This window comes from Canariomyces notabilis (assembly GCF_033297395.1).
Source record: "Canariomyces notabilis strain CBS 508.74 unplaced genomic scaffold N656scaffold_8, whole genome shotgun sequence".
Classification (NCBI taxonomy): Eukaryota; Fungi; Ascomycota; class Sordariomycetes; order Sordariales; family Chaetomiaceae; genus Canariomyces; species Canariomyces notabilis.
This window is the reverse complement of record NW_027041830.1, coordinates 653,294-678,184: the sequence shown is the minus strand read 5'-3', so window position 1 is coordinate 678,184 and position 24,891 is coordinate 653,294. Positions and strand designations below refer to the sequence as shown.

The 24,891-nt window shown below is 56.0% G+C and overlaps 10 protein-coding genes across 10 annotated transcripts; 5 read left to right on the top strand and 5 right to left on the bottom strand.

Moving 5' to 3' along the window:
* The first annotated feature begins 471 nt into the window (after positions 1–471).
* On the top strand, positions 472–2,689 carry N656DRAFT_628753 (Nucleotidylyl transferase). Its single transcript, XM_064810358.1, has 4 exons — positions 472–885; positions 942–1,059; positions 1,126–1,861; positions 1,914–2,689. Exons 1-4 carry the CDS (start codon positions 792–794, stop codon positions 2,256–2,258), a joined length of 1,293 nt encoding a protein of 430 aa, XP_064671134.1. The 5' UTR covers positions 472–791; the 3' UTR covers positions 2,259–2,689.
* A 755-nt stretch (positions 2,690–3,444) lies between these two features.
* Positions 3,445–5,094, top strand: N656DRAFT_751764 (WD40 repeat-like protein). Its single transcript, XM_064813020.1, has 3 exons — positions 3,445–3,812; positions 3,873–4,324; positions 4,414–5,094. Exons 1-3 carry the CDS (start codon positions 3,549–3,551, stop codon positions 4,769–4,771), a joined length of 1,074 nt encoding a protein of 357 aa, XP_064671133.1. The 5' UTR covers positions 3,445–3,548; the 3' UTR covers positions 4,772–5,094.
* Positions 5,095–5,297: 203 nt separating this feature from the next.
* Positions 5,298–6,107, bottom strand: N656DRAFT_828627 (uncharacterized protein; the record flags this gene model as incomplete). The annotated part of the gene is made up of 1 exon (XM_064818545.1): positions 5,298–6,107. One exon carries the CDS (start codon positions 6,105–6,107, stop codon positions 5,298–5,300), a length of 810 nt encoding a protein of 269 aa, XP_064671132.1.
* Positions 6,108–7,755: 1,648 nt separating this feature from the next.
* On the top strand, positions 7,756–9,325 carry N656DRAFT_797427 (uncharacterized protein; the record flags this gene model as incomplete). Its single annotated transcript, XM_064817636.1, has 3 exons — positions 7,756–7,836; positions 7,898–8,070; positions 8,128–9,325. 3 exons carry the CDS (start codon positions 7,756–7,758, stop codon positions 9,323–9,325), a joined length of 1,452 nt encoding a protein of 483 aa, XP_064671131.1.
* Positions 9,326–9,745: 420 nt separating this feature from the next.
* Positions 9,746–11,594, top strand: N656DRAFT_730124 (DUF1692-domain-containing protein). Its single transcript, XM_064812621.1, has 3 exons — positions 9,746–10,224; positions 10,322–10,909; positions 10,982–11,594. Exons 1-3 carry the CDS (start codon positions 10,143–10,145, stop codon positions 11,458–11,460), a joined length of 1,149 nt encoding a protein of 382 aa, XP_064671130.1. The 5' UTR covers positions 9,746–10,142; the 3' UTR covers positions 11,461–11,594.
* N656DRAFT_778351 (glutamine synthetase/guanido kinase) lies at positions 11,465–14,834 on the bottom strand. The gene is made up of 2 exons (XM_064814993.1): positions 13,224–14,834; positions 11,465–13,173 (listed from the first exon to the last, which is right to left on the bottom strand). The coding sequence occupies exons 1-2, from the start codon at positions 14,355–14,357 to the stop codon at positions 11,659–11,661; spliced, it is 2,649 nt and encodes an 882-aa protein (XP_064671129.1). The 5' UTR covers positions 14,358–14,834; the 3' UTR covers positions 11,465–11,658.
* Positions 14,835–15,965: 1,131 nt separating this feature from the next.
* N656DRAFT_778349 (glycoside hydrolase family 76 protein) lies at positions 15,966–18,153 on the top strand. Its single transcript, XM_064814992.1, has 4 exons — positions 15,966–16,369; positions 16,425–16,904; positions 16,955–17,196; positions 17,252–18,153. The coding sequence occupies exons 1-4, from the start codon at positions 16,288–16,290 to the stop codon at positions 17,813–17,815; spliced, it is 1,368 nt and encodes a 455-aa protein (XP_064671128.1). The 5' UTR covers positions 15,966–16,287; the 3' UTR covers positions 17,816–18,153.
* On the bottom strand, positions 18,061–19,007 carry N656DRAFT_778348 (uncharacterized protein). Its single transcript, XM_064814991.1, has 2 exons — positions 18,269–19,007; positions 18,061–18,171 (listed from the first exon to the last, which is right to left on the bottom strand). The coding sequence occupies exons 1-2, from the start codon at positions 18,863–18,865 to the stop codon at positions 18,088–18,090; spliced, it is 681 nt and encodes a 226-aa protein (XP_064671127.1). The 5' UTR covers positions 18,866–19,007; the 3' UTR covers positions 18,061–18,087.
* Positions 19,008–19,140: 133 nt separating this feature from the next.
* N656DRAFT_778347 (uncharacterized protein) lies at positions 19,141–20,397 on the bottom strand. The gene is made up of 2 exons (XM_064814990.1): positions 19,605–20,397; positions 19,141–19,545 (listed from the first exon to the last, which is right to left on the bottom strand). The coding sequence occupies exons 1-2, from the start codon at positions 20,278–20,280 to the stop codon at positions 19,211–19,213; spliced, it is 1,011 nt and encodes a 336-aa protein (XP_064671126.1). The 5' UTR covers positions 20,281–20,397; the 3' UTR covers positions 19,141–19,210.
* Positions 20,398–21,804: 1,407 nt separating this feature from the next.
* On the bottom strand, positions 21,805–23,635 carry N656DRAFT_789033 (ABC1-domain-containing protein; the record flags this gene model as incomplete). Its single annotated transcript, XM_064816743.1, has 2 exons — positions 21,805–23,109; positions 23,165–23,635. The coding sequence occupies 2 exons, from the start codon at positions 23,633–23,635 to the stop codon at positions 21,805–21,807; spliced, it is 1,776 nt and encodes a 591-aa protein (XP_064671125.1).
* Between the last annotated feature and the right edge of the window lie 1,256 nt (positions 23,636–24,891).

Sequence of the window (24,891 nt, the reverse complement as noted above, 5' to 3'; positions counted from 1 at the left end):
ATTATCCAGGGGTCCAAGAGCATGCTGCAGGCCCTTTCCAGGTTCAATCGCCACTTGGGTCGTCCAACCGCGGCACACCCAGATACAAGACCTCGGAGGTCCGTGGCTCATCACAGCAAGTAACACTACAGTGAGCTGCAACTCTGTGTGATATTGTCCCGCTGTGCCGTCGCAAGATTCAGCCGCGAGAGACGGATACCCAGTTGTCCGGCTCACGATACTGTGGAATGGAAATCCGGGGTTAGGGGAGTAATAGACTTGGCGGCACGCGGGTCCGGTAGGACAACCATCCCGGATCGCTGTCCAGTTGAGAGGTGAAACCAGTGATCATCGTTCCCGCTGTGGCTCTTGTTCGGGCCAGAGGAGCACTGCTTGAGTTGTCCGTTGCATCCATCCAACTTGACTGTTGAGGTGAAATTGCTGATGGCTCAAGTGTAACTACCTAGGCTCTAGGTAGGGCATGTTAACCCACTTCACCGCTGTGTGTATGTACTGTAAAGGGGAGGGGCAGGCGGGGAACTGCTGCCCAAAACTGCTACACAATCAACATATGCAAGCTTTCTCCAAATATTTAGGTATTATCCTGTGATTCCTGGAATCCAACCGCCATTCTCACTGAAGAAATAGGCGGCGGTCACAAAGGTTGAATTTGGATTACTTGCTTCAGGCGCCCCAGGACCAAATCACGTTCCCCAGCACCGACACTGCGTAGGTTTCCGGTCATTCGGCCTCCTGGGCAGCCGAGCTCAAGCGTACACCCCTTTTGGAGGACACACGGCAGTTGGGAAGCTATGGTAGACAAGGTTCTCCCGCCCGGCGACCCGGCACCAGAGTTGCTTGAAGGACGGTTATGGGTTGACGGTTGCTTCGACTTCTTCCACCACGGTGTGTCTTGGCCCTTGCATGCTCAAGGTAATGCGAGACTGAGTCCTAGATTACAGGCCATGCGGGAGCTGTCGTGCAAGCCCGCCAGCTGGGCGATGAACTTTACGTGGGAGTCCATTCCGACGAGGATATCCTCGAAAACAAGGGCCCCACGGTGATGAACCTCCAGGAACGGTTTGTAGCTGCCCAAGTTGTCGACTAACCCTAGCTGCAGCATGGTACTGACTCTCTTACCCCTAGGCTCCTCGCTACAGACGCCTGCCGCTGGGTAACCAAGTCCATCCCCTACGCGCCCTACGTGACCCAGCTTGACTGGATCAGCCACTTTGGTTGTAAGTACGTTGTCCATGGAGACGACATCACCTCGGACAGCAGCGGCGAGGACTGCTACCGTTTCGTGAAGGCCGCGAACCGGTTCAAGGTGGTCAAGCGGACACCAAGCATCTCCACCACCGACCTTGTCGGCCGGATGCTGCTCTGCACCAAGGGCCACTTCATCAAATCACTCGAGAAAATGCTCGCCGGCGAGGAGGGCCCAGGCACCGAGGCCGAACGAAAAGCCAACGGCCAGGCCATGCTGGAAAGGATCAAGCTGTATGCGACCGACGAGACGGCCAAGAACCCTGGCGCTGCCGTGTGGTTCTGGACGGCCGGAAACGAGTTCAAGGAGCTATTCGGGGGCATTGGGCCCAAGCCAGGCCAGAGAGTCGTGTACGTGGATGGCGGGTTCGATCTGTTCTCGAGCGGGCACATCCAATTTCTGCGCTTGGTGACGCAAGCCGAGGAAGAGTTGGCCAGGAAGGACGGCTGGTTCTCGGAGCAGGCTGTGAACGAGAGGCGGGGCAAAGGTGCCGATTATGGGCCGGTCTTCGTGGTTGCTGGTGTCCACGATGACAATGTGATTAACCAATGGAAAGGAGTTAACTACCCTATCATGAACATCTATGAGCGCGGGCTCTGTGTTCTCCAGTGCCGGGTACGCTTCGCTGTAATCAGGCTTGAGTCAAAATCCGCTGACTTGCCAACAGTATATCAACGCCGTTGTCTTTGGCGCTCCTTTTACCCCTACAAAGAGCTATCTCACAACGCTCCCATGGGGCACGCCTGATGCCGTGTATCACGGCCCAACATCCTTCATGCCGTCCAGGGAGGACGTTTACAAGGCGCCCAAAGAACTGGGCATTTACCGAGAGATCGGCCACCACGAATTTGAGGATGTCAATGCCGGCACCATTGTGCAGAGGATCATGAAGAGCAGAGATCTCTACGAGGCGCGCCAGAAGGCAAAGGGGATGAAAGCAGACATTGAAGCCGCGCACAAGGAGCGGGAGCGTTTAGAGGAAGAGCAACGGCATAAGGAAGCCTCGCAGTGATAGGATGGCGTGTCGCGACACAAGCTCGATGCAGGACTTCAACCACGGGCATGAAACCAGAGACTCGGATGGGGATTAGCGGACTTCAACAGGACCCAAACAGGGATAGAGGCCTTGATAGATGTCGGGTAGAAGAAAACGAAAGCTATATACAGATGATTGAAACGAAAACACATGAGGGACAGTCCATCAGATACCATAACGCATTTAAAGTCATCAACGGGGTCGCGCGACGATTTACGCCGGCTCCACCTCAGAGCTTGACTCTATAAATGGCTTATCATCATTGAACTGCGTTGGGGATCCTTCGAGACAAAGCACGCCGCAGCCAGCAACAGGGACAATGGGCTTCCCGCGAAGCTAGAGTTTCCGTCTGCCCCTGCTTTGCGCTGGTCCCGAGGCACTGCGCAACAATGATCCAGGAGGTTGAAGCCCCCCTCGCACCAAGAATGAGCCCCGTCGAGTAACTCGAATCTTCCTTTCAGAAGTAACGAGCAATCGCATTTCTGTGACATCGTGACGAAATCTCTCGAGCCAGCCGTGACGCTCTCAGTCCAGACAGGACCAGCAGCAGCCCACCACCGACCAGTTTACCCTACACCGGGATCCGCACACCCCGTCCCAGACAGCCAGAGCGCGGACTCATATCTTCGTCCATGTGGTCTCTAGCCCGGGAACGGGGGTGCTGAACCACGGCGGCAGAGAAGGCGATCGACTTTGGAATGGACGGGCCGGACGGCACTGACAGACAAAGAACTGGCGGCCGAGATCAGCCGCTGTGCTTCTATGGCGGCGCGTTTCCGCGGCCACCTTCCAGAAAAACTGGGAGGTGGGTGTCCGGGGACTTTCTCCCAAAGCTGTTTAAATGGTGAAAGAGCAGCGCTCTCTCCGTTGTGAGCTTCGAATAGCGACTTGTTGGGCGAGGGGGGCTTGAAAAGGAAAAGAGGAAGAGGGAAGCTTGCAACCGAGCGCTGAGATTTTTATTGCTGCTGAATGTGGGGCACCCTTCGAGGCCTGGGCTCCACTGAGCGAAAGGCTGCCGCACTCAAGCCACGGGTGGGGTGTGTTTAGCGCCTCGAAGCATCAAGGTGAAGTCGAAGCGATGGAAGCTTTGTTGCCTCTGAATGAACAACCAACGAACAATGAGCGAGGTGGTCACCGCAAACCCGCCAACGTAACATCCGAGACAATACTCTATCCTGGCCACGATAGTCGGAGCCACAAAACAGCAGGACATTAAAAGGCGATCAGAATCACCGAGAACAATCCAGTGGTGCACCTACCGCAGGTATGGCGGGTCTCTTTGGAGCAACATCGTCGGCGACCAGTAACACCCTCGGCGACTTGAAGAATGATGTCGAGCTCGCCAGCCCGCCTGAAGATAGCATCTCCGATCTTGCTTTCAACCCCAACCCGGCCGACCTGAAGGACTTTCTTGCCGTGTCCAGCTGGGACAAAAAGGTCCGCGTATACGAGATCTTGAGCAATGGTCAGGGCCAAGGGAAGGCACAAATAGAGCACGATGCTCCGGTTTTCTCCGTCGACTTTTTCAAGGTAGGTGAGATTATGCGGCAAAACATGCATCGGACGCTTCGACCTCTGACTCCACGATAGGACGGCCAAAAAGTTATCTCTGGCGGTGCCGACAAGCAGGCCAAGGTACTGGATCTCGCCACCGGGCAAGCGGTACAGGTAGCGCAGCATGACCAACCAGTCCGTTGCGTCCGGTATTTTGAAAACAACGGCACGCCGATGGCGGTTACGGGGTCATGGGACAAGACCATCAAGTACTGGGACTTCCGGAGCGCCACGCCGGCGGGGGTAGTTAACTGCCAGGAGAGGGTCTACACCATGGATGTGAAGGATAATCTGCTTGTGGTTGGTACGGCTGACAGGTATATCAATGTGATAAACCTGAAGGACCCCATCAAGATCTACAAGACCATCCAGAGCCCCCTCAAGTGGCAGACGCGGGTCGTCAGCTGCTTCACCGATTCTCAGGGCTATGCGATCGGTAGCATCGAGGGCCGATGCGCCATTCAATACGTCGAGGACAAGGACTCGAAGTAAGATTCACACTCATTGCCGCACGAATAACTCTCCCGCTCACCCCCGACTAAACTACATTGAAACCCGATGCTAACAATTGAGCCAGCCTCAACTTCTCCTTCAAATGCCACCGCGACGCGCCACAAGGTAACGTGACCAATGTACACGCCGTCAACGACATTTCGTTCCACCCCCAGCACGGCACTTTCAGCACGGCCGGTAGCGACGGCACCTTCCACTTCTGGGACAAGGACGCGAAACACCGACTCAAGGGGTACCCCAACGTGGGCGGCAGCATCACAGCGACAACCTTCAACAAGACGGGCAACATCTTTGCCTACGCCATCAGCTACGACTGGTCCAAGGGCTACCAGGGCAACCAGGCCACCTACCCAACCAAGGTGATGCTGCATCCTGTGCAAGGCGAAGAGTGCAAGCCGAGGTCGACGGTGAGGAAGAAGTGAGATAAAGGAGCTGGATTGAGGGCGAGATTGTGAGGGTTTGGGTTATTGGATGTATGGCTGGAGACTGTCGCCGTCCCACACTGGTGAAAAAGACACCAACCGGAGAATACCAGCCACGCCCGTGTAGACAGGCGCAGGGTATGTGGAGTATCAACCACTATCATCACCAGGGACTCACGCCATCAAGCAATGTGGGTTCCAGTCATGGGAGGGACGGGTAATCAGGTAGATAGGCCAGATAGACAAGCATCACCTTTTCTGGCATCATTGTCGATCCATGGGAAAACAATAGTACAATCTCGCGCCCCCGCTGTTGAGTCCGGGCGGTACTACGATACCTTTGCGGATTAAAACCATGTATGAAATATTGAATGTCCCCATCCTACACGTTCAACCTTGTCATCCGCCTCGAAAACGGTAGGTCGATAGAAGCACAGAACAGAAAAGCCGGCCGTAATCAAAGCCAAGCGGGTTTTCATCAATCATCACCTCACCGTCCCTGCATTTCCCTTCTCCTTCAACCCACTTAAGCAGCAGATTTCGCGCCACTACTACTACTATTACTACTCCCCATCATTCCCTTCCACAAATCCCTTATCATACCCCGCCCCATCTCGAAGCTCTCAGCCGCTTCCCCTTCGCGGCCAAGCTCGTGGGCAAACTTCAACTCCACCCCGTCAACCCCCATGCCCTCGATCTCGGTCAGGGCCGAGGGGAGCTCCTGGGCCGGGTCCGGGGCGACGACCACGATCTCGGGTAAGGGGAGGGGCGCGTCGGCGGCTTCGGGCAGGCGAAATCCCGCGGGGGGCGAAGTATTGTCGGGAAGCAGGGGCACACGGATGTGCGCGTACGGGTCGTACCCGCCCGTCTGCTCCTGCTCCAGCTGGAACAGGTTCGGCAGGACGATGACGGGCGCAGCACTCATTGTCGCCAGGGAAGGGGACGGTTTCGGCGCCGAGTGGTGGAACGTCTGCATGAAGGGGATGGTCCGCGCGGCACGGGGAGGGGCCGGGCGGTGCGGCGGGGTGCTGGTTGTTGAGGTGGTTGAGTGGTGCCGGAGGGACTGATAGTGGGAACAATATGTGGTTAGGTCTAGCGTTGGTCGGTGGGAAAGACCAATGGATGAGGGGGTGAATTGGGTGGATGGATGCATGGATGATGGGCTTACATCTGCGCCGGGCTCGTCGGCTACGACCGGCGACGGGGATCGTTTCCTGGCTGCGCCGGAGGCTGTTTTCGGCGCATTGTTCAGGAGCTGGGACGGCCGGCCAATGGACGGCGTGGTGCTCAGCGAGCGCGTCAGTTTGGAGACGGGGCCTGTGTATCTAGATGACATCTCGATGGCGGTATGTATATGTGTATAAGAAAGTATCCAGCGCTTCAGGTGACTTGTTGGATAGTCCTGTCAATGGAGTTTGGGCCAATTTGAGATGGCGCAAGCCGTTGGCACCTATACGGAGCACACAGGTGATGCGGCAATGATGAACACAAATCGGCAGAAGGATGGGGGGAGCTGATTCAAAGGGAGGGGGACAAGGAGGGTTGGGTATAAGTCATCTCCCGGAGGTCCGACTGGGATCTGTAGTACTGCACACAAACAGCCGTCAACCATGCAGCTCACCCCTTCCCGAACAACTACGGTGGGCCGCCTAATTCTGACTCGACTGCCATTGATTGATGGGAGCCTGACATCGGCTGTTTGCAGACGACTTGCGCAGCAACGTGGTGTGTAAGAGTCGGTAGTTACTGGTCCTTCCCCGCATGTTTCGGGCTCAATGAACTCATACATACGATTGTCCACGCAACGTCTGCTTCGCATCCGTTTCAGACAGCTTTCAATGTCCTCTCGTCAATGTTTTATACGTACCACAGTGTACAATACCTTTCGCAATTGCCGCTGGGCTACGACTGCCATCCCATCCCCGATTCCCCGATTCCCCGATTCCCAACAGACCAGAGTCAGACCTTCCCCTGGTCAATTGCATTCGCTTTGTTGAGGGAGCTTGGGCCACCTGTGGTCCCGTCTCCTTGGAGGCGGTCAGCTTGACGAGAGCACCAGACCCGGCTATGCCCTTTTGTAGTTTAGCGCCTGTGTCAACAAATTCCGGGGGACGAATCGCCGAATTCCGGAATGCGACTTCCAGAAAATAGTGCCCGCGCTTGGGTTCAAGGTCACATGAGAGCGATGAGACGTTGGTCATTCGGTGGATTTCGGTCGGATCCACAGGTTCTACTTCGTAAATGAGCTCCAATACATCTTCTCAAGCTGTTCCCAAGCTCAGGTCCTATTTGTGATCCGTTCCACCGGTACTCACACTTTTGCTCTCTACACGCGTTACAGGGAGTGGTATGAACTACAAAGAGTAGAGGGGGAAGTTCACATGAGTCCATCTCCGCCCTCCGCCAGTTGATCGCGATGCCTCGATTCCACGCGAGACGGGGTAGTAGTAGGTGATCATCATGGGGTCAGGGACAGGATGTGGACCGCTTCCGCATCCATAACATCGGTATCGCTAGCCAAGATAAAGGGTCAAACGTTAGTCTAATAGACCACGAAAGTTGAAGCGCACCCCCCAGATTACACCTTCTTTATATTTGCCTGCCCTCCCTTCCACTTTCCGTTGGCCGGCATAGGGATGGCGCTGCTGGTCGCACCACTCAAGCGGACGATGTGACTGTGGGACTGCCAAACGGAAGATCAAGATACATAGAGGCGCTGCTGCGCGCTGCCGATGTCGAGGCAAGAATGACCATAGCGCAATGTCTCCCCTTGGTTCGGGCAGGGTTGTTTCCCGGTTCGTATCAGATCGTGCCTCCCTTCTGTTTTTCTCGGCTGTCAACTCTTCGATGCTACGTATGGGCGGGCTAACTAAATGATAGATTTTACACTGGTGCGTCCTACTGTCAGTTGTCGAGATTGACTCTCGACACTGGAAACCTCTGGTGCGAATCTAGCTTTCCTTGTCTAAGGCCAGGCTTCACCTATGCTCAGTGACAATAAGCACAAGACCGTCGCCCTCTCCTTGCTCTGTGCTCTGCCCAACGCCACAGCTTCGGACCTGAAAGTGAATCAGACCAGTACAGTACCTCCCTTTCCAGTCAAGAATGAGCGGCTGGGGTTCGTAGGAGGATCCTGTACGCATCTCCGAAATCAACTTCAAGGCTCGTCCCGAGAGCTATGCGGGAGTCGTCTTAGTTGGCGGGCCCCATGAACGCGGCTTAATCTACGGGAAAACATTCGCCAAAAAGATCAAGCTGAATGTTGACCACACCCTGAAACATGGCGGCCTCCCGGCCTGGTGAGTTGGTGGATCGTCCAAGCCGTTTGGCTGATGGGAAGCTAATTCTGTGACAAGGGATATCTGCTGGAGAATCGTTAAGCAGGTCTACCTGCCATCTCTGAGAAGGCTATGGCCCAGCGGGCTACAGGAACTCATGGGCATGTCTGCAGGCGCAAATTTGAGAGTGGAGAAACTGATCATGCTCAACGCGAGGGATGATCTTGCCACCATCAACCATCTCCTTCAAGACACGTCCAGCCAACGGTCCGCCGTCTTAGGTGAGGCAGAAGCCATGGATGAAACATTCAGCGTATCGTTCGCCCGGGCCACACAAGAGGATGAAGTGATCGCCGTCCAGTCCTGGAACTCGTCAAGACCACTTCACGACAAGAATCTGATCGTCTATCTCGAGATACACCACGAACCATCGGAAGCGTTGCCGGTCATTTTTACCGTGACCGAGGCGGGTCTGCTCGCGGGAAGCGGCATGAATTCTTCCGGGATTTCACTGACGTCCAACAGGCTCTTCTCAAGCGCAGATTTCGTCCCGGAGCCGGGGGGTTCCTACCTCCCTTCGATGTGCCAGCAAAGGATCCTGCTCGCATGCTCGTCTACCAAGATGGCATATCCACTCTGCCAGATCCTTGCCAGACACTGCTCTAGGCACTTTCTTATCTCAGATCGCCACGGGCCGCCAGTATCCCTTGAGATCGCGCCCAAGAATATCTTCCTCCACCGCGATGGGTTTGACAGGAGTGTCCTGTTGCACACAAATCACTTTCAGTCATTTGAAGCATTTCTGGCGCGCCAAAAAGTAGCGGACCGTTATCAGGGGCGTAGCAGCTATTGGAATCTATCCCGTCTGCGAAGCCTCCTTGGCCCGAGGAAGGGCCAGAAATTCACGATGCCAGATGTCGTACGCATCTTCTCGGACCATGCGGATTCTCTGGGCACTATATGCCAACGCACTACTAGCCACAAGACGACAGCGTTATTTGTCATTTACAACCTGACGCGGAGGATGATCTCGATATGCAAAGGCCCGCCACAAGAGAACCGGATGATTCACTTTACGTTTGACGATGACGGGCATGGACTGCTGGGACTTCCTTTACCAGGAATTTTAGAAGAAGGTCCGCCCAGCAGAAAGCACCGGAGGACAAGCTCAGCCGGATCAAGTGTTTCGACAGCAAGCCCAGTGTCGTCCGTGTCCTCCGCTCCGCCCCTGGATGAGGGAATTGGGATAGTGGATTCTGCCGACGAGGAGGATTAAGGGTCTGTGGAAAGCGAGATGCTTTCGGAGTTGAGATCCGCGCAGACATTGAGATTCTACAAACCCGGGCTCAAGAAGGACGTGGCGCCAGGGCTAACCTGAGAGCGTAGTCATCATTACAATTGCACATTTCTGCATAACCGGACATTTCTATACCTATTAGGATAGCAGCGAACAGCGAACACAACAAGCCAAGCATAAAACACTGTGGTTTATACCCTAGAAATTTACAACTGCACAGTACTTGTGTACGGGGTGATGAACGTTGCATGATCCCCACCCGCACCGGCATCACTGCCGAGCGATCCAATACCCACTCCACCGGCGCAGCGCGAAGCCTCATCCAATGGGGGCCCCCGACCTGAGCAGGGGTTCAAAACCGCTGCGCTGCCCAGACCCAGGGTTTTGGTCAAGCTGTCCTCTTGCTGTATCCTCTGATGCTGCCTCGGCTTACGGGTTGACTGCAATCCTTAATTCTTTGCACCCAGTGCTCTATCTTATATTGATGGATGTTTTAAATGTGAACTGAACGTCAATCACTTCCTTCTTGGCCGAGAGAGGGCGATCCCACAGCTGCCGCCCGTCGAGGGCACGAGGCGCTAACCCGCACGAGGGGTCTAGTACTCTAGTACAATACAGTCCGACTATCGCGAGACCTGCCGGATCCAGCGATCGACGAGCAAAAACCGGTCGCCAATTGAAGGATCCCAGCAACAGTAGAGAGAGGGAAAGACACGGTGAGGTGGAAAGGAGCGGCTACGAACCGATTGATCCAGCGTAGTGACCTCCTCGGCGGGGTCACGCCAACACCGCAACCATGATGAACGGCTACGAGAAACTGGACGAGGACGCCTTTGGGCCAAAGTCGGGGAACATTGTCAGCGCGTTTGACGCATTCCGTATGTAATCCCCGAGCACCCTTCGCTTTTCCCCCTTTCCAACAACTAGGCGTATGCTGATCAACGATCCCCTGCTGGTCTTTCGTCAAACCAACAGCCAAATCCAAACCGCAATATGTCACGCGCACCGAGGGTGGGGGCAAGTGGACGGTAGCCGTGGTGATTGTGTCGCTGGTGCTGATGTGGACCGAGCTGGCGGCCTGGTGGCGGGGCACCCAGCAGCACACGTTCGCCGTCGAGAAGGGCGTCTCGCACGGGCTCGACATCAACCTGGACATTGTGGTGCGCATGCGGTGCCAGGACCTGCACGTCAACGTGCAGGACGCCGCGGGGGACCGCATCCTCGCCGCCGAGGCCCTCCGCCGCGATCCGACACTGTGGTCCCAGTGGGTCAACGAACGCGGCATGCATCGCCTCGGCCGCGACGCCCACGGCCGATTGCTCACGGGGGAAGGCTTCACGGGGGGCCACCACGACGAAGGGTTCGGCGAGGAGCACGTCCATGACATTGTCGCGCTGGGGAGGAAGAGGGCCAGGTGGGGCCGCACGCCGAGGCTCTGGGGCGCCGAGCCGGATAGCTGTCGCATCTATGGCAGCCTGGAGCTGAACAAGGTCCAGGGGGATTTCCACATCACGGCGAGGGGCCATGGGTATATGGAGTTTGGGGAGCATTTGGATCATAACGGTAACCCTCTCCCCCTCCTCCCCGCATCCACTCTCCCCTATCCCCATACTGGACTAACCCGTCGAAAACCAGCCTTCAACTTCTCGCACATCATCTCCGAGTTCTCCTTCGGCCCTTACCTCCCGGCTCTGACCAACCCGCTCGACCGGACCGTCAACCTGGCGCCCGCGCACTTTATGCGCTTCCAATACTTCTTGTCGGTCGTGCCCACCACCTACACGGTCGGCCGCCCGGACGAGTTCGGGTCGACGTCTGTCTTCACCAACCAGTACGCTGTTACGGAGCAGAGCCAGGAGGTGCTTGAGAACGTGATCCCGGGCCTGTTTTTCAAGTACGACATTGAGCCCATCCTGCTCAACATTGTCGAGACGCGCGACAGCGTCCTCGTCCTGCTGCTCCGGGTGGTCAACGTGGTGAGCGGTGCTCTGGCGGCTGGGCACTGGGGCTACCGCCTGAGCGACTGGATTGCCGAGGTCAGGGGCAGGAGGAGGAGGGCTGGACATAGCGAGGGTATGCTTGGGCTTGGGGCGAAAGGGCATTACAATGAATAAACAGGCCTCGGTTGATGGATTGGGGTTGTATACAGGTTTTGTTTTTGGGTTGTATTTCTAGGTTATTTCCATCTCACAGTCATCATTACCATTAGAGGCGTTGCTTGAAACCAAAATTCACTGTCAAATTTCCGCTCCTTCTCCGATCTCGTCTCGGTTCTCTTCGGATCCCAGGGAAATGAGCAGTCAGAAGCATGCTCAGTACCGCTCCATCAACCACTCCTTCCGCTCCTCCTCCCCCATCTGCCCCAAAAAGCCCAGCTCGTACTCCTTGATGGCCACGTAGCGCTCGACCAACTCGGGGCCCATATCGGCAACGAGCTGCGTGTCCTCCTTGAGCGCCGCCAGCGCCTCCTCAACGCTGGCGGGGAGCATCTGCGTGACGCCGAGCTCCTTGCGGTCGTTGGCCGTCAGCTTGGACGGGTCCATCTCACAGTCGCCCCACGTCATCTCCTGGCCCTCCAACACCCCGCGTATCCCCGCGAAAAGGACAGCGGCAGCGGCAAAGAAAGGGTTTGCTAACCCGTCCATGCATTTCAGCTCCCAGTGAGAGCCCTCAATCTTCCGCAGCGCCGTCTCCTTGTTCTGCGTGCCCCACGTCACCCACCGTCCGCCCGACCAGGTGCCGTCCGACATGCGGTCGAAGCTGGCCGGGTTGCTGTAGGTGAAGGCGACGATGGCGCGGAGGTGCTTGAGGATGCCCGCATAGAAGGGCAGGTACACGTCTGGCTTGTTGATGGGTTCGTTGTCGGACGAGGCAGAGTTGGTGATAGACATGTGCATGTGCGAAGCGGTGCCGCAGGCGTGCGCAAATGGTTTCGGGTGCAGGGTGAGCCTGAAGCCCGCGGCTGTAGCAAGTGCCGACATGACGTCGCGGGTGTGGAGGAGGGTATCGACGGCTTCGACGGGCGGGTAAGGGGGGAGGACGAGCTCGAACTGGCCCGTGGCGGACTCGGCATGAACCTGGTCGACGAAGATGCCCATGTCCTCGAGGGTCGCCACCATGTCGCGGAGGAGCGTGGCCACTTTGGGATCGGCAAAGTAGCGGCTGACAGACCAGGCGTGGCCGTCGGTGGTGAGGGTCGTGTAACGGTTCGCAACCGCCCCTGGCTTTCTCTCGACGCGCTCGAGGAGGAGAAACTCGATCTCAAAGCCGAGGAGGAATGAGAGTCCGTTGGCGGCGCCGAGTTCCACGGCCCGTTGAAGAGTGGTGCGCGGGCAGAGAGCGACAGGCGCGCCGGAGGGCTCGCGAAACTCGCCCTGCATGCTGATGTGGCCATCAATGGGACCTTTCTTGAGCGAGGAGAAGTCTGGGTGTATACGATATTCGCCTACCGGAGCGGTGCTGGGTATGAGGTGGTCGTTTTGGATAAGGCCAAAGACTGCACGGGTGATGCTGATATCTGTTGGTTTACCCTCGTTCAAGAGAGACATAAACTTGCGGAAGGGTATCATGCGCATCCTGTGCGAGGCGGTGAAGTCGTTCCAGCAAATCCTGACAAAATCGGGGGTAGACTGATTCTTCAAAAACGCGTGAAGGATCTCGGTATCACTCAAGTATGAGCCTAGAGGGACCGACGCGTCTCCTTCCAGCTCTGAGAACTCGAGGCCCAACCGATACAACTTGTTGGAGTTCTTGAAGAGCACATCTCGTACTAGATCAATGGCAGCCCTCCAGCCTATGTGGCCCTTGCGGACGTAGTCGCATAGTACCTGGAAGGATTTTTAGCCAGCACGACATGTCAAGCAAAGATGGAACTCACCGTCTCAAATACTTCACGCATTTGCATTATGGCAAGGAGGTATGTCTCGGCAAACCAGTGGCCGTCGGTACTCCACAGAATCTTGGACCAGGGACACAGCTCGAGCACTTCGCGCAGGATCCGTTCTTGTCCATCTTGGCTGACGCAGGGGAAGACTTCACCAATGTCGAGATAGACATTCTCGTAGACAGACGCCAAGTATCCGGCTTCGCGAGTAAAAGGGTATCCAGAATGGAGGAGCACGATAGGGAGCGTCGGGCAGGCGCGGATGAACTCCTGTAGATGAGACGGGGAAGCCTTTGCGAGAGAGAGGTCGTTGTCGCCCAGGCCGGTGTGGAATTGAATCGGCTTTGCTGGTCTCTGCCTGGTGATCAGAAGAGCGGCACGGAGCACCACAAAGTCATTGAGGCTCTTCTCCTGCAGCCTTTGAAACCCTGCGAGAGCAAAGTCACGCATGATCTTGACGAATGCGCCCTGGATTGCACTCCCCTCGTGGGTCCGGGCGATATCGAGACCTGTCCGGTAGCAGATGACCGACTTGAAGCCGACCACGTCCGAGTCGTTCATAGCCGCCACTATGCGATTGTCAAACTCCCGGATAAAGTCACCGAATAAGTTTACGAGCGCGGCTTCGTCCCTGGTAGACGTGTCGCATGTGCTACCGAGCTCGCGGATGATGTCGGCGGCCACCTTTTCGATGCGCACAATGCGTTTGCACTCGCTGCGCGTGTAGTCACTGTGCCAAGAGAACGGATGAACATCCTCTTCGTCGTCCAAGCCGTCGTCCACCAGGATAGTCTCGATGCCCGAGAGGCACTCAGCCGTCCAATCATCGAGCGACCCGAGTCGTTTCTCCTCAATCGCAGCTACAACAGACTCCCAGGTGAATCCGCAATTCAAGCGTGCAGCGAGCTGGCGGACGGCGCGGAGATGGGGTAGAGACGTGGTGGCCGAGTGGATGGCGTCGCCGGTTGCTTCAGTGGTGATGGCCAGCAGCGGGTGTTTGCACAGAGCATCGGGCTTCAAGAGCGGGTGGGCATGGTTGTCGATGATGGGCGTGCTCCGGATTGCACGCGCGACAGCGTCCACCTGCGACGGCGTCGCCGTTGCCCGCATACCGACCCACGACGCCATGTTTTGTCTCTCGATGCAATGGCGAGATAGTAGTTCGCCCGCAGTCAATCAATCAACACTAAGCTTGCTCTGGTCATACAGAGAAGACCACAAAATAAAGGGGCCCGACGATGCCTGAAGAGGATTCGTCCTGTGGCCGTAGTCTGGCGGTCAAATGTCTCACAAGAGCGAAAACACGCCAAGGCCTGATGATGCCAGAGGTCATCATCGTTGCACTTTCCCGCTCCGGACGAGGTACACATATTGTACCTCCGCTTGTGTCACCTTACGGCTGCCATTAAATAATCAACAGAAGCAGTGCGCAATCCCGACCGGCCCGGTCGTTAGGACTTGACAATCTGGTCGCGATCCGGGCTCAAGGCATGATTCAAGCAGCGATAGAGATATTCTGCCCTCGAGTGCTCGGTTGGAGTTGAATGTCCTTGGTTGTAGGCTTTGATTAGTGAAAGGGTCCAGTGGATACTTGATCTATGGATACTGCCCGAGTGGGGTGATCGCCCGCCAGCAGAAGACCCAAGCATCCACGCACTGTCCTTTGACGTGTGGGGATTTTGTCTGTGGATTGTGAGATGCAGGAGTCTGCGCAACCGAATCCGTACCCGTCATCTCACACCTGCATCCCCAAATTTGAAGTGCCGATGGGAGTAAGGATGTGTAACGTTGCCTATGTACTGTGCCTTACATATTGACAGGTGCAGTTGCTCTCCTGAATTCTACATACCGCCTTTCCAGAGAGGTTGCGCCATTCCGGCTCATGGCATCTACTGTGTTCACCGAGTTGCACTCCCCGGCCGGGCCGACTGCTAAGAGGACATCTTCCTCCAAAGCCCATGGGACAAGACTGGCAAACGAACGCTGACACCGTTGACAAAGAGAAAGGTGTATTTACGTATGCGAAATAGTCGGGAGCATCATCGCCTCACGCAATCAATTGGGTCATGAACTCAGATGGAGAAGCCGTGTACAAAGGCTTCTCTCATGCGATGCGCAGAGACTGAGAGTCAGGCTACTGTATTGTATTGTACACAGGTGCATCCATGGATGCAAGTCAAATAGTTCATCGCGGAAACGCCAGGCTGTACTACCGATCTACCAGAAACCATTCAGTAAGTTCTGCTGGAATAGGACGTTCAATTTCTTTGGGACGTATGGCTCTGCAACCGCCAAGGCGGCGTGTGAAGATCGATCTCCATGCCCCGAGCTCAGGCGCTGGCGGGATGGCTGCCCTTGGCATTGCTTGTCTGGCCGCCAAGATGAATTGGCGTCGAGTACGGAACGTTTTCTAGGAAGCCAAGCCTGATTGACATCGAGGGCATCCAGGAACATCACGTCATCAAGCGACTGGTTTGTAGAAAATGGAGTGATTGAGAAGTGTTCCTGTCGAACTGATGGGCGAGTCCACTGCTTCTGTTCAGTGATCAAAATGATTGTACAGTACAAATCACTGAAGATAGGGGACAACTTCCATCGTCTCCTTTTGCGCCGGGAGCCCCACTATTTGTGCCGACTTGCGCGGTCGTTGGAAATGACGGGATGCGTCTACATAGATATACAGTGACCCTGGTTGACGTGTTAGGGTGACTTCGTGATTCTCTTAGAAAATGCTCACGTTCTCTTACTTCCCGTTATCATCCGAATGTAGAGGATGTACCCCCGCCCACTTACCGGGCCCATTTGTGGCCGGGTAATACGAAACGGGAAGGACGCGCATCACTGCGACGCCCTCCCGTTCCAAGTTTTCCCTCCTCCTTTGCCGTTTGCCAGGGAATACAAAGTCCAGCTTGAAATCAGCCATCACCAGAGAGGCCGAACCCTCGAACACTCGGCTGATGGTTGTGACCTGATCATTATCATTCTTTCTGGGAAGGCGTTCTTTTCCTTTTTTTTCCCCCCTCTCGCCAACTTTTGTCGCTCGCTCATATTCGTAGCCATGGTTTTCTTGGTGGAACTGGCGACTGCCGCCCTCTTCGGGGCCCGCGCCGTAAACGCCGTGTACAGCATCGCAACCACCGGTAAGCTTTGCTGAGAGCCAGCCGAACCAGTGTCCGCGCTGACGAATACGCACAGCCGACATAAAAACAACAGCAGCAAACATTGCCTGGGATCTCATGCAATACTATCATGGCAATGAATCAGGACAAACACCGGGCATCCTCCCCGGCCCGCCCCCGGCAGGAGACTACTACTGGTGGGAGGCGGGTGCCATGTGGGGGACCTTGATCGACTACTGGAAACTGACGGGCGACGCCTCGTATAACGATGTGATTATGCAGGCAATGCTCTGGCAGGTTGGGCCTAACAAGGACTACATGCCACCCAATGTGACGGCATCCTTGGGCAACGACGACCAAGGTTTCTGGGGCATGTCGGCCATGCTAGCGGCCGAAAACGGCTTTCCCAATCCTCCAAGTGACCAAGCACAATGGCTCGCGTTGGCCCAGGCTGTCTTCCACACGCAGGCGGGCGCGGATCGCCACGACACTACTTGCAACGGTGGGCTTAGGTGGCAGATTCCGTTGTCGAACAACGGTTACAACTACAAGAACAGTAGGAACTCCGTCACCCTTGTACGTAGAAGCACCGCTGACCAACAGCAGGCATCGCGAACGGCTGCTTCTTCAACCTCGGCGCGAGACTTGCTCGTTACACTGGAAACCAGACGTATGCCGACTGGGCCGAGAAAACCTGGGACTGGATGAGGGCCGTCGGCTTCATGGACGACGACTACAATATCTACGACGGCGCTCACGTCGAGCATAACTGCACCGACATCAACCGCGCTCAGTTCTCGTACAACAATGCCGTCTTCCTGCAAGGGGCTGCCTTCATGTACAATTACGTGCGTCTCACCCCTCAGCTGATCCGCTGAAATAGGCTAACATGCTATCCAACAGACCGACGGGAGCGAAATATGGAAGCAGCGACTCGTAGGCTTGACCAACGCGACAATCAGGCTCTTTTTCCCCGACAACATCGCCTACGAAATCGCCTGCGAGGAGCACATGACGTGCACCACCGACATGCTCAGTTTCAAGGGATACCTTCACCGCTGGCTCGCACAGTCGACCCAAGTCGCGCCCATCCTCGCCGACACGATCCTTCCCGTGCTGAAGACTTCCACAGAAGCCGCCGTCTCGACGTGCACGGGCGAAGCCAACGGACGCACGTGCGGCTTCAAGTGGAGCACCAAGGCATACGACGGGAGCCACGGGGCCGGACAGCAGATGAACGTCCTCGCCGCCGTGTCGACGCTTCTCATCGGACAGGCCGCGCCGCCTTACACGAATTCCACCGGCGGGACGAGTCAAGGAGATTATAATGCGGGTACCAATTCGGACACGTTCCAGGAGAAGTCGGATCCTCCAACGACCGGGGACAAAGCTGGGGCGGGGATATTGACGGTTTTGATACTGGTGTCGGCGATCGGGACGTTTGGGTGGATGAGTATAGGGGATTAAGAGTCCACTGTCGTAAATCATAGACGCTGTTTCTTTCCTCCTCTTCTTCTTCGAGAACTGGTTTCGGAGGTGGGTGAGGGCTGTCTTTGTGTTGGCGTTTTATTCCCCTGCAGTTTTGGCGTTCGACGTGGTGTTCTTTTGTTCAAGGCGACTTTCCCGTGGAGTGGCGAGGCAATGAATGGTTCTTGGGTATCAGTGGTTACCGGGCCGGCATGTTGATGGCAGCAGGCTGAATAATGAAAGATGCGTGTCTTCAGCACACCTTATTCCAGTCACGGCCAGATGGAGCGAATCGCTTTGATGATCTTACAATCCCCCTTATGCCCACCCTCGTTCCATCCCCTGACCTGACACTCCTGCTCCCGTTAGAACCGGTCCACGTCAGTCCTCACCTCATAGACACGCAGATATGAACCGCCTCGCTGCGGTAAATCGACAAAGCCAACCACTCACCTTGCTGCAGTACTTGACCTCGCCACACCCGGTACATCTCATACCCTTCACTAACCCTTCTCCTTGACCTCCAAATTGCCTCCCACAGCTCTCGCACCCCGTCTCACCCCCTCCGCCCCGTTCTTCTCCCTCTTTCTCCGTCTCGGATTCCCGCTCCCTCAACCACCGGGCTACCTGCACAGTCCTCTCAAGCCCCGCGGGGATGGCGCGCACGCTGCTAACCTGGTCCATGCCCAGTCGCACAAAGCCTTGCTTCTTGCCGCCCTCGCCGTCCGGCGGTAACGTCTTTGTAGCGCGCGGTATGACCACCGTCGCACCCTTTTTGAGCCCCAGCGCGGACAGGTTAAGTGCGTCTTGGGGCATGTCGAAGACCAAGGCAAAGGAGTTTGATTGGACGTCGGAGAGGATGAGGGTGGGTTTGGTCAGCGTCATGTCCTCTTTGATTTGCGCGAGGAGGTACCATTCTTGACGCTTGTCTTCTCTCGGGGCTTCGGTGGGTTCGGGTTGAGATGGGGACGGGGATGGGGAAGGGGTGGTTAGGGGAAGGGCGGAGAAGGCGGGGAAGAGGGCTGGCGAGGTCAAATCTGGGGTGGGCATGGTGACTGATCTGGAGTTCCTAGGTCATACAGGGATTATGAGGTGCTTGACGGCTATGAGTCTGACGTTTTCAAGTGCAAGTTGGAGAATTGTCAGGTTCAGATGTGGGTGATCCTCAGCTTCGAGGAGTCGAGGATCAACTGAGTGAACGTGAAACAGGGGGCGCCCCACCTGCTCTTGGCAACGGATCTCCTCGGCGTGTTGACGGGGTACGGTACCAGGCCAGGGGTTGGATTATTTGTATAAACAGATCAGAAAGTAGTCTGGACTTTGGAGGAGGATTGAGAAGCTTAGCGACTTTCAGTTTGCTACAGGGGTATCAAAGGGGCTTATAAACCCTTCTGTTTACACTTTTCCCTTCCCCTCGTCCTCCTTATCCTTAATATCCTTGACATACTCGTACATTATGTCCGTCCGCATGCTGTATTTAATGCCAGTAAGCACATCGTCTCCCGAGTGCAGAAGCCGGTGGTGCTGGAAAATGAGCACCCGTCCGGCCTTGGGGTTGACATCCAGCTTCGTCTTCTCATCGGAGGAAAAGAAGCTGGTCGCCCCGCCCACCAGCTCCGCATCCTCACCTGCCTCGGCCTTGCTGTCGTTCAAGTAGACATGTATGGTGAAGAGCGTCCTGATGGTCCTCTCCGGATCACTGGTGTCAAAATAGGGCGCGTCACAGTGTGCTGCAGGTAAATCAGTCCATCAGTCCAACCCCCTGACAACTCTTTTTAGGTAAACTCACGCTTGAAAAACTGGCCCTTCTTATACCGTAAAAACCTCATCCGTTCATTCACCCTCAAAAACTTCCACCGCCCCGCATCTCCCTCCTCCCAGCGCCTCCTCGATCCGCCCGTGATGGCCGTCTCCCCGCCTCCAACTTCCGCCAACCTCTTCCTCACCAACCCCTCCGCACCGCCCAGCACACACCGCCGCCAGATGCGGTCAACCACCTCCTGGCAGTCCCACACGATGCGGTCACTGTTCCGGTACTCGCGCGTCAGGACCTCGTAGCCGCCGCCGACATTGACCAGCGCGGGCTGCCACGGGTCGTTACCACCACCACCGTCGTCACCACCACCACCATCCTCATTCCTGGGCACGCTGGCCTCAGCTAGCGCGAGGAGCGTGGCGCACTCGCTCGGCGAGAGCACGTTGTCGAGCACGACGGCATACGCGTCGCCGTACTGGGCCAGCGGAGTGCTTGGCCAGTGGATCTGGGTCGTGGTCACGGGGCCCGGGGAGTCAGTCGCTGGGGAGGTGAGGAAATCTGGCGGGATGGGGACGAGGTTGGAGCGGTAGGTTGTTTTGATTGGGCGGTTTGAGGGAAGCTGTGCAGGGGGTGGAGGGGGAGGGGGAGTGGGTTCAGGGCGGCGATGGGAGGTTTTGTTGAGGAGTTCGGCTTTGAGGGAGGACCACATCTTTCTCTGTCCCTGGCCTTGGCCTTTTTTGTTGACAACCCGTGGTGGTGATGAAGGTGGTTGGGACGGTGAAGAGTTGGAGGAAAGGCGAGAGAGTAGGGACGGGATATATGGAAGGTCTGACTGACTTGTTGTGGGCCGTGGCTGAGTCCTATTGCTGATGCCTAGCCCCTGTCCTTGGCACCACTCACTCACTTCAAGTTACACAGTATTCGAGGCTTGGACGCAATGCACTCCCTTCCTAGACAACGAGCCAGGCAACGGCGTTCAAAATGCTGGTGACACCTGGAGAACAGCACAACTCAGGTTGGGGAGCTGAAATCGAACCCATAGTCCGGTATATGAATCCTGGATTTACGCGCATGTGGAAGAGCACTGGCATTTCGACAACAGGAATCCAAACAAACTAGATCCAACTCAAGGCTTGATCTTCACATTACTCCCCAGTGTGCGCGGCACCATGAGGTGCAGCCAGCAGCACACTGGAAGTCGACGATACCACCCAATATATCCTATGCTCTTGCGCATGAAGAAGGGAACTAACCCCCTTGATCTACGATCTACCTGGTAAAAATCAAGATGCTCCTCGTGGTATCAAACCGGCATTGAATTAGTCGGCGTACCCACGGCCAGTCGCGTCTCACCGCGACAGCTCATGCAAGAAGCCATCCCAGAAGCCATCCCAGTCCCAGACGCTCGATCTGGGCTGCCTACGTCGATCGTTTCGTCGTTCTTCCCGCGCGTGGTATGGACATCTGCCGCCCACCTGCAGTGTGCTTGCTGAGTTGTATCTGTATGAGCATCGCCTATGCCTCTTCCATCCGCGGCACAAATGTCTTCGCCGTGGCGAATCCGGGTGTCCGCACCCACAACGGTATATCACGGGCTCCCACTCGCACATGGCTGATCACAAGCGTTTGGGTTATAGTGGTGGTGGTACCAGCATGTAATTGTCGCTATTACTTCCCAGCGAGTGGAGGAATGAGGTTGAGATATTCTCAGAACTTGGTAGGGAATCGAGATAGGGTCTTTGTGGACTACTGCTTGACCTTGTATCGTAGGGTATTGTACCGTTGTCTGCTAGCCTTGTATATCGTTGGGCGTCGAGTGTTCGTTTCCTGGCCAAAAGCTGCAGCAACAAGCGAGGGTTCCTAAGCAGCATATGTACTTCGCGACCTGGAGTGGCCACTTGGCCAAGTACAACCTCTATTTACTTGATCCGTCTTATCCAGTCCTTCGTGATGGACGAAGCAGGGTCACAGCAATCAGCTGGTGAAAGCAATGACAGCTGGGTACACTTCACTCAAAGAAGTTGTCCTGGTGTTTGGGAACCACAGGTGTGGGAAGCACTTACACAACCCAGAACGGTGGAAGCATAAAAGAAAGAGCTCGGATCATCCACTCAATCCTGCCACTCGTACCATCGGAAACCGTGTCCTCATGACGAGAGGGTGTAGATTAACAGCGATATATATGCAATGTTGGAACAATGCGCCCGCTTAGTTGTCAACCCGAGGTATCTCTCTATGCCATCCCACCCAAGTATATCCCGTTCTGATAACCACACATGCGCTTGATGCTGATCCACAGCTCAAACGCCTCCAGCTTCAAGCGCACCCTCACGAGCCCCAACCAGGCCGCAAACACGCGGAGCGCGTTGGGCGGCCAGTACAGCGACCCGCGGTGGCGGATCTCATCGAGTTGCTCGTGGTACACGGTCCGCATGCAGTACTGCGCCAGGATGAGGAACTGCCGCACGGGACCCTGCCGCGTCTGCAGGTTCTCGTCCAGGCTGCGAGTGAGATCGTTGGTTTTGAGGATGAGGAGGATGATGCGCGGCACCTGGCCCAGCATCTGCACCAGGTCCACGAGCAGACCCTCCTGCAGCGCCCCGCTCATAGTCTTTTGCTCGCTTGGGTCCCTGGGCTTCATGATGGACGAGCTCACCACGCTGAAATCCCGCCCGGTGATGGCCGAGGCGAACAGCGGGAACTTGTCCTCGCCGACGCCCGCCACTTCGCCCACGTACTTCTTCATCCGTTCCATGTCGCCGTCGATCACGGCGAGCCACATTTTTGCGTACGAGCGCCGCAGCGCCTGCGGTATGTCCCTGTACAAGCCGTGATCGTAGAGGATGATGTCAAAATTGGCTCCTCGCCGTGCCTCGTTCTTGCGGATCGCGATGTTGCCACCGTGCGGGTCGCAGTGCAACGGCGCTCCGTCGCCGAAAATCATCTCGTTGAATATACGCGCCAGCGTGGCGGACACCTCGTCACGGTCAATCCCATTCGAATCGAGATACGAGAGGTCGTCGAGGCGACGCCCCGTCTCGCAAGCCATGACGAGGATGCGCTTCTTGGCCCAGATCACGTCGGGGATAACGAGAGGTATCTCAGGGATGCGGGAAAAATAGTCCTTCGTACGAATGGCGTTCGCCGCCTCGCATTGGAAGTTCAGCTCCTGCGGTAGTGAGACCTCGATCTCGGACGACAGCCACTCTAGGTCGTACTCGGGAAAGAAGCGCTTGAGTGCCGAAAAGGTGAAGCTGGTGAGCGACATGTCCAACCTTGCGAATTGTTTTAGGCTCGGATGCTGAACTTTCACCGCCACCTTTTGCCCTGTCTCCTTGATTGTCGCCAGATGGACTTGTGCAAGGGATGCAGCTCCGATAGGCTCTCGCGAGAACTCGGAGAAGTAGTCCCATAACTCCTCGCCGGTATCCCTCTTGAACATTTCCTCAATCGACTCGAACGAAGACACCGGGCACTTGTCTTGAAGGGGTATGAAGGTCGTCGTCCATTCCGCGGGAAGGAGGTAGTTCATGGCACTCTGCGAAGCCGGGTCAGTACTCAAACTAGGCACACAGCTTCCAAGAAGGGCTTACCAGGTGTTGCCCGAGCTTGATGAATATTCCGCCATTTTTCTCAAGCACCCTTAGCGTCCTCAAGGCGCATCGCTTATGGCAAGCCTTGAGAACGATCTCCCTCTCCTCTGCGTCTTGGATCCCATCTCGCTGATTCAGTGTGGTCCGGTAATCATTAATGCAAAGAACAAGTGTTGAGGCCACCCTCCCGGTCCGCACAGCCGCTTGGCATCCGCTCTTGATGTCGTCCCCGAACGATAGGTACAGGGCCGTTGCCGCTCCGCCGCTAGTCGCCAAGAGCACTGCTGTCCGTCGCCGCGATTTCACCTTTGGGGCGGTAGGCGAGGGTCCTGCTGCGCTGCCATATTGCCGGGGAATGGGCTTACGGAAGACGTTGGGTCCAGGAAGTACTAGTTGTTTGCGACAACTTGCGCAAGTCCAGCCTGCGGTCAGGGGTTTTCTGAAAAGCGAAGAAAAGCTCTGTTTCAGCATCCTTTTCGGTCGAGGCAGGGTGTTCCAACTATCTGTCCATACATCCTAGAGAAACGAGTGTCATGGGCATTTTTGTACAGCTTGGAAGGACAGCGTCGAATCTCAGCGCAGAATCATGCGCAAATTCGAGAAGCATCGTCGCATCCAAGATTTTTCAACTGGCCTCGGCACGGCGTGGCGCGTCGGGTGACTTCGGAGTTCGATCGTTGGTGCTGGGTTAGGGTTATAGCTTGGCCCATTAACTGCACCTTCTGGAGGACATGGCTCATCGGAATTTCGGGAACAACGTAAGGTAACCTGCCATCAAATACATATGGGACAATTCGACGCCAACTTACTCATGGAGCGCTTCACCACAGATGATGAGATTGTGATGCATAGCGACGTTTACGGCACAGCGGAGGACAAGAGTACAACTTTGCGGATGTGGACCTCTCTGATTCCCGCTGCGCGGCTGCCAGTGAAGAGCGTGGGCAATGAAAACTTCCGCGGGGAGGGGGGGCGTTTATACTCGCGCGAAGTAGCAAGCAGGTGACAGGTGGACTTTGCTCCTTTTGTGCCCATCCAGAGGACAGGCTGGGACAGCAAGAGCGAGACGCTCTATGTGCTCTATGTTGAACTTGTTGGTGCCTGCTTTGGTCGTCTCCTTCCTCGATCGCAGACAGGGCAGGGAATCTCACCCAAGCTAGCAGTTTCCAGATCTAGGTAAAGCCCCAATATTGAACTCTTCCGTGCCGGCAACCTACCTTAGGTACTTAACCTTGTCATATCCAAGTACATACAAAGTACTCGCACACCACCCGCCGCAAGGGGCCACACTTGGCCGACAGCTCTGACCTCTGCACATGCACATGGCAATCCTGCGGTGTACGTGAAGTGGGAGGTACGGTAAGCAGAGGTAGGATCCAGATTGCAGAATCCTCCATCGCCCCCAACCCCGGGTCAACCAACGGAATATATCTGGTGCGAGAGCTGATTGGACAGCCCACACTGTTGCCAGCCAAAAGAGGCAGCGAAAGGCGGCCTCAGGCAGAGTACGTACCACCAAGGTATGCCAAGTGTTTTTATTAGTGCGGGCTGTTGGTGATGTTGATGGCTGGATGCCAGGACGTGCATCATCACGGTGCGTGTAAGACAGCTAATCGGCTAGCATGGTCCCCGACTCCCGGTCAAATACTCTCAATCAGCTGTCATAGGCCCCGACTCCCCTGTTATTTGACCGGCCTTTTCGGCCCTGGGGACCAGGTAAGGGTAAG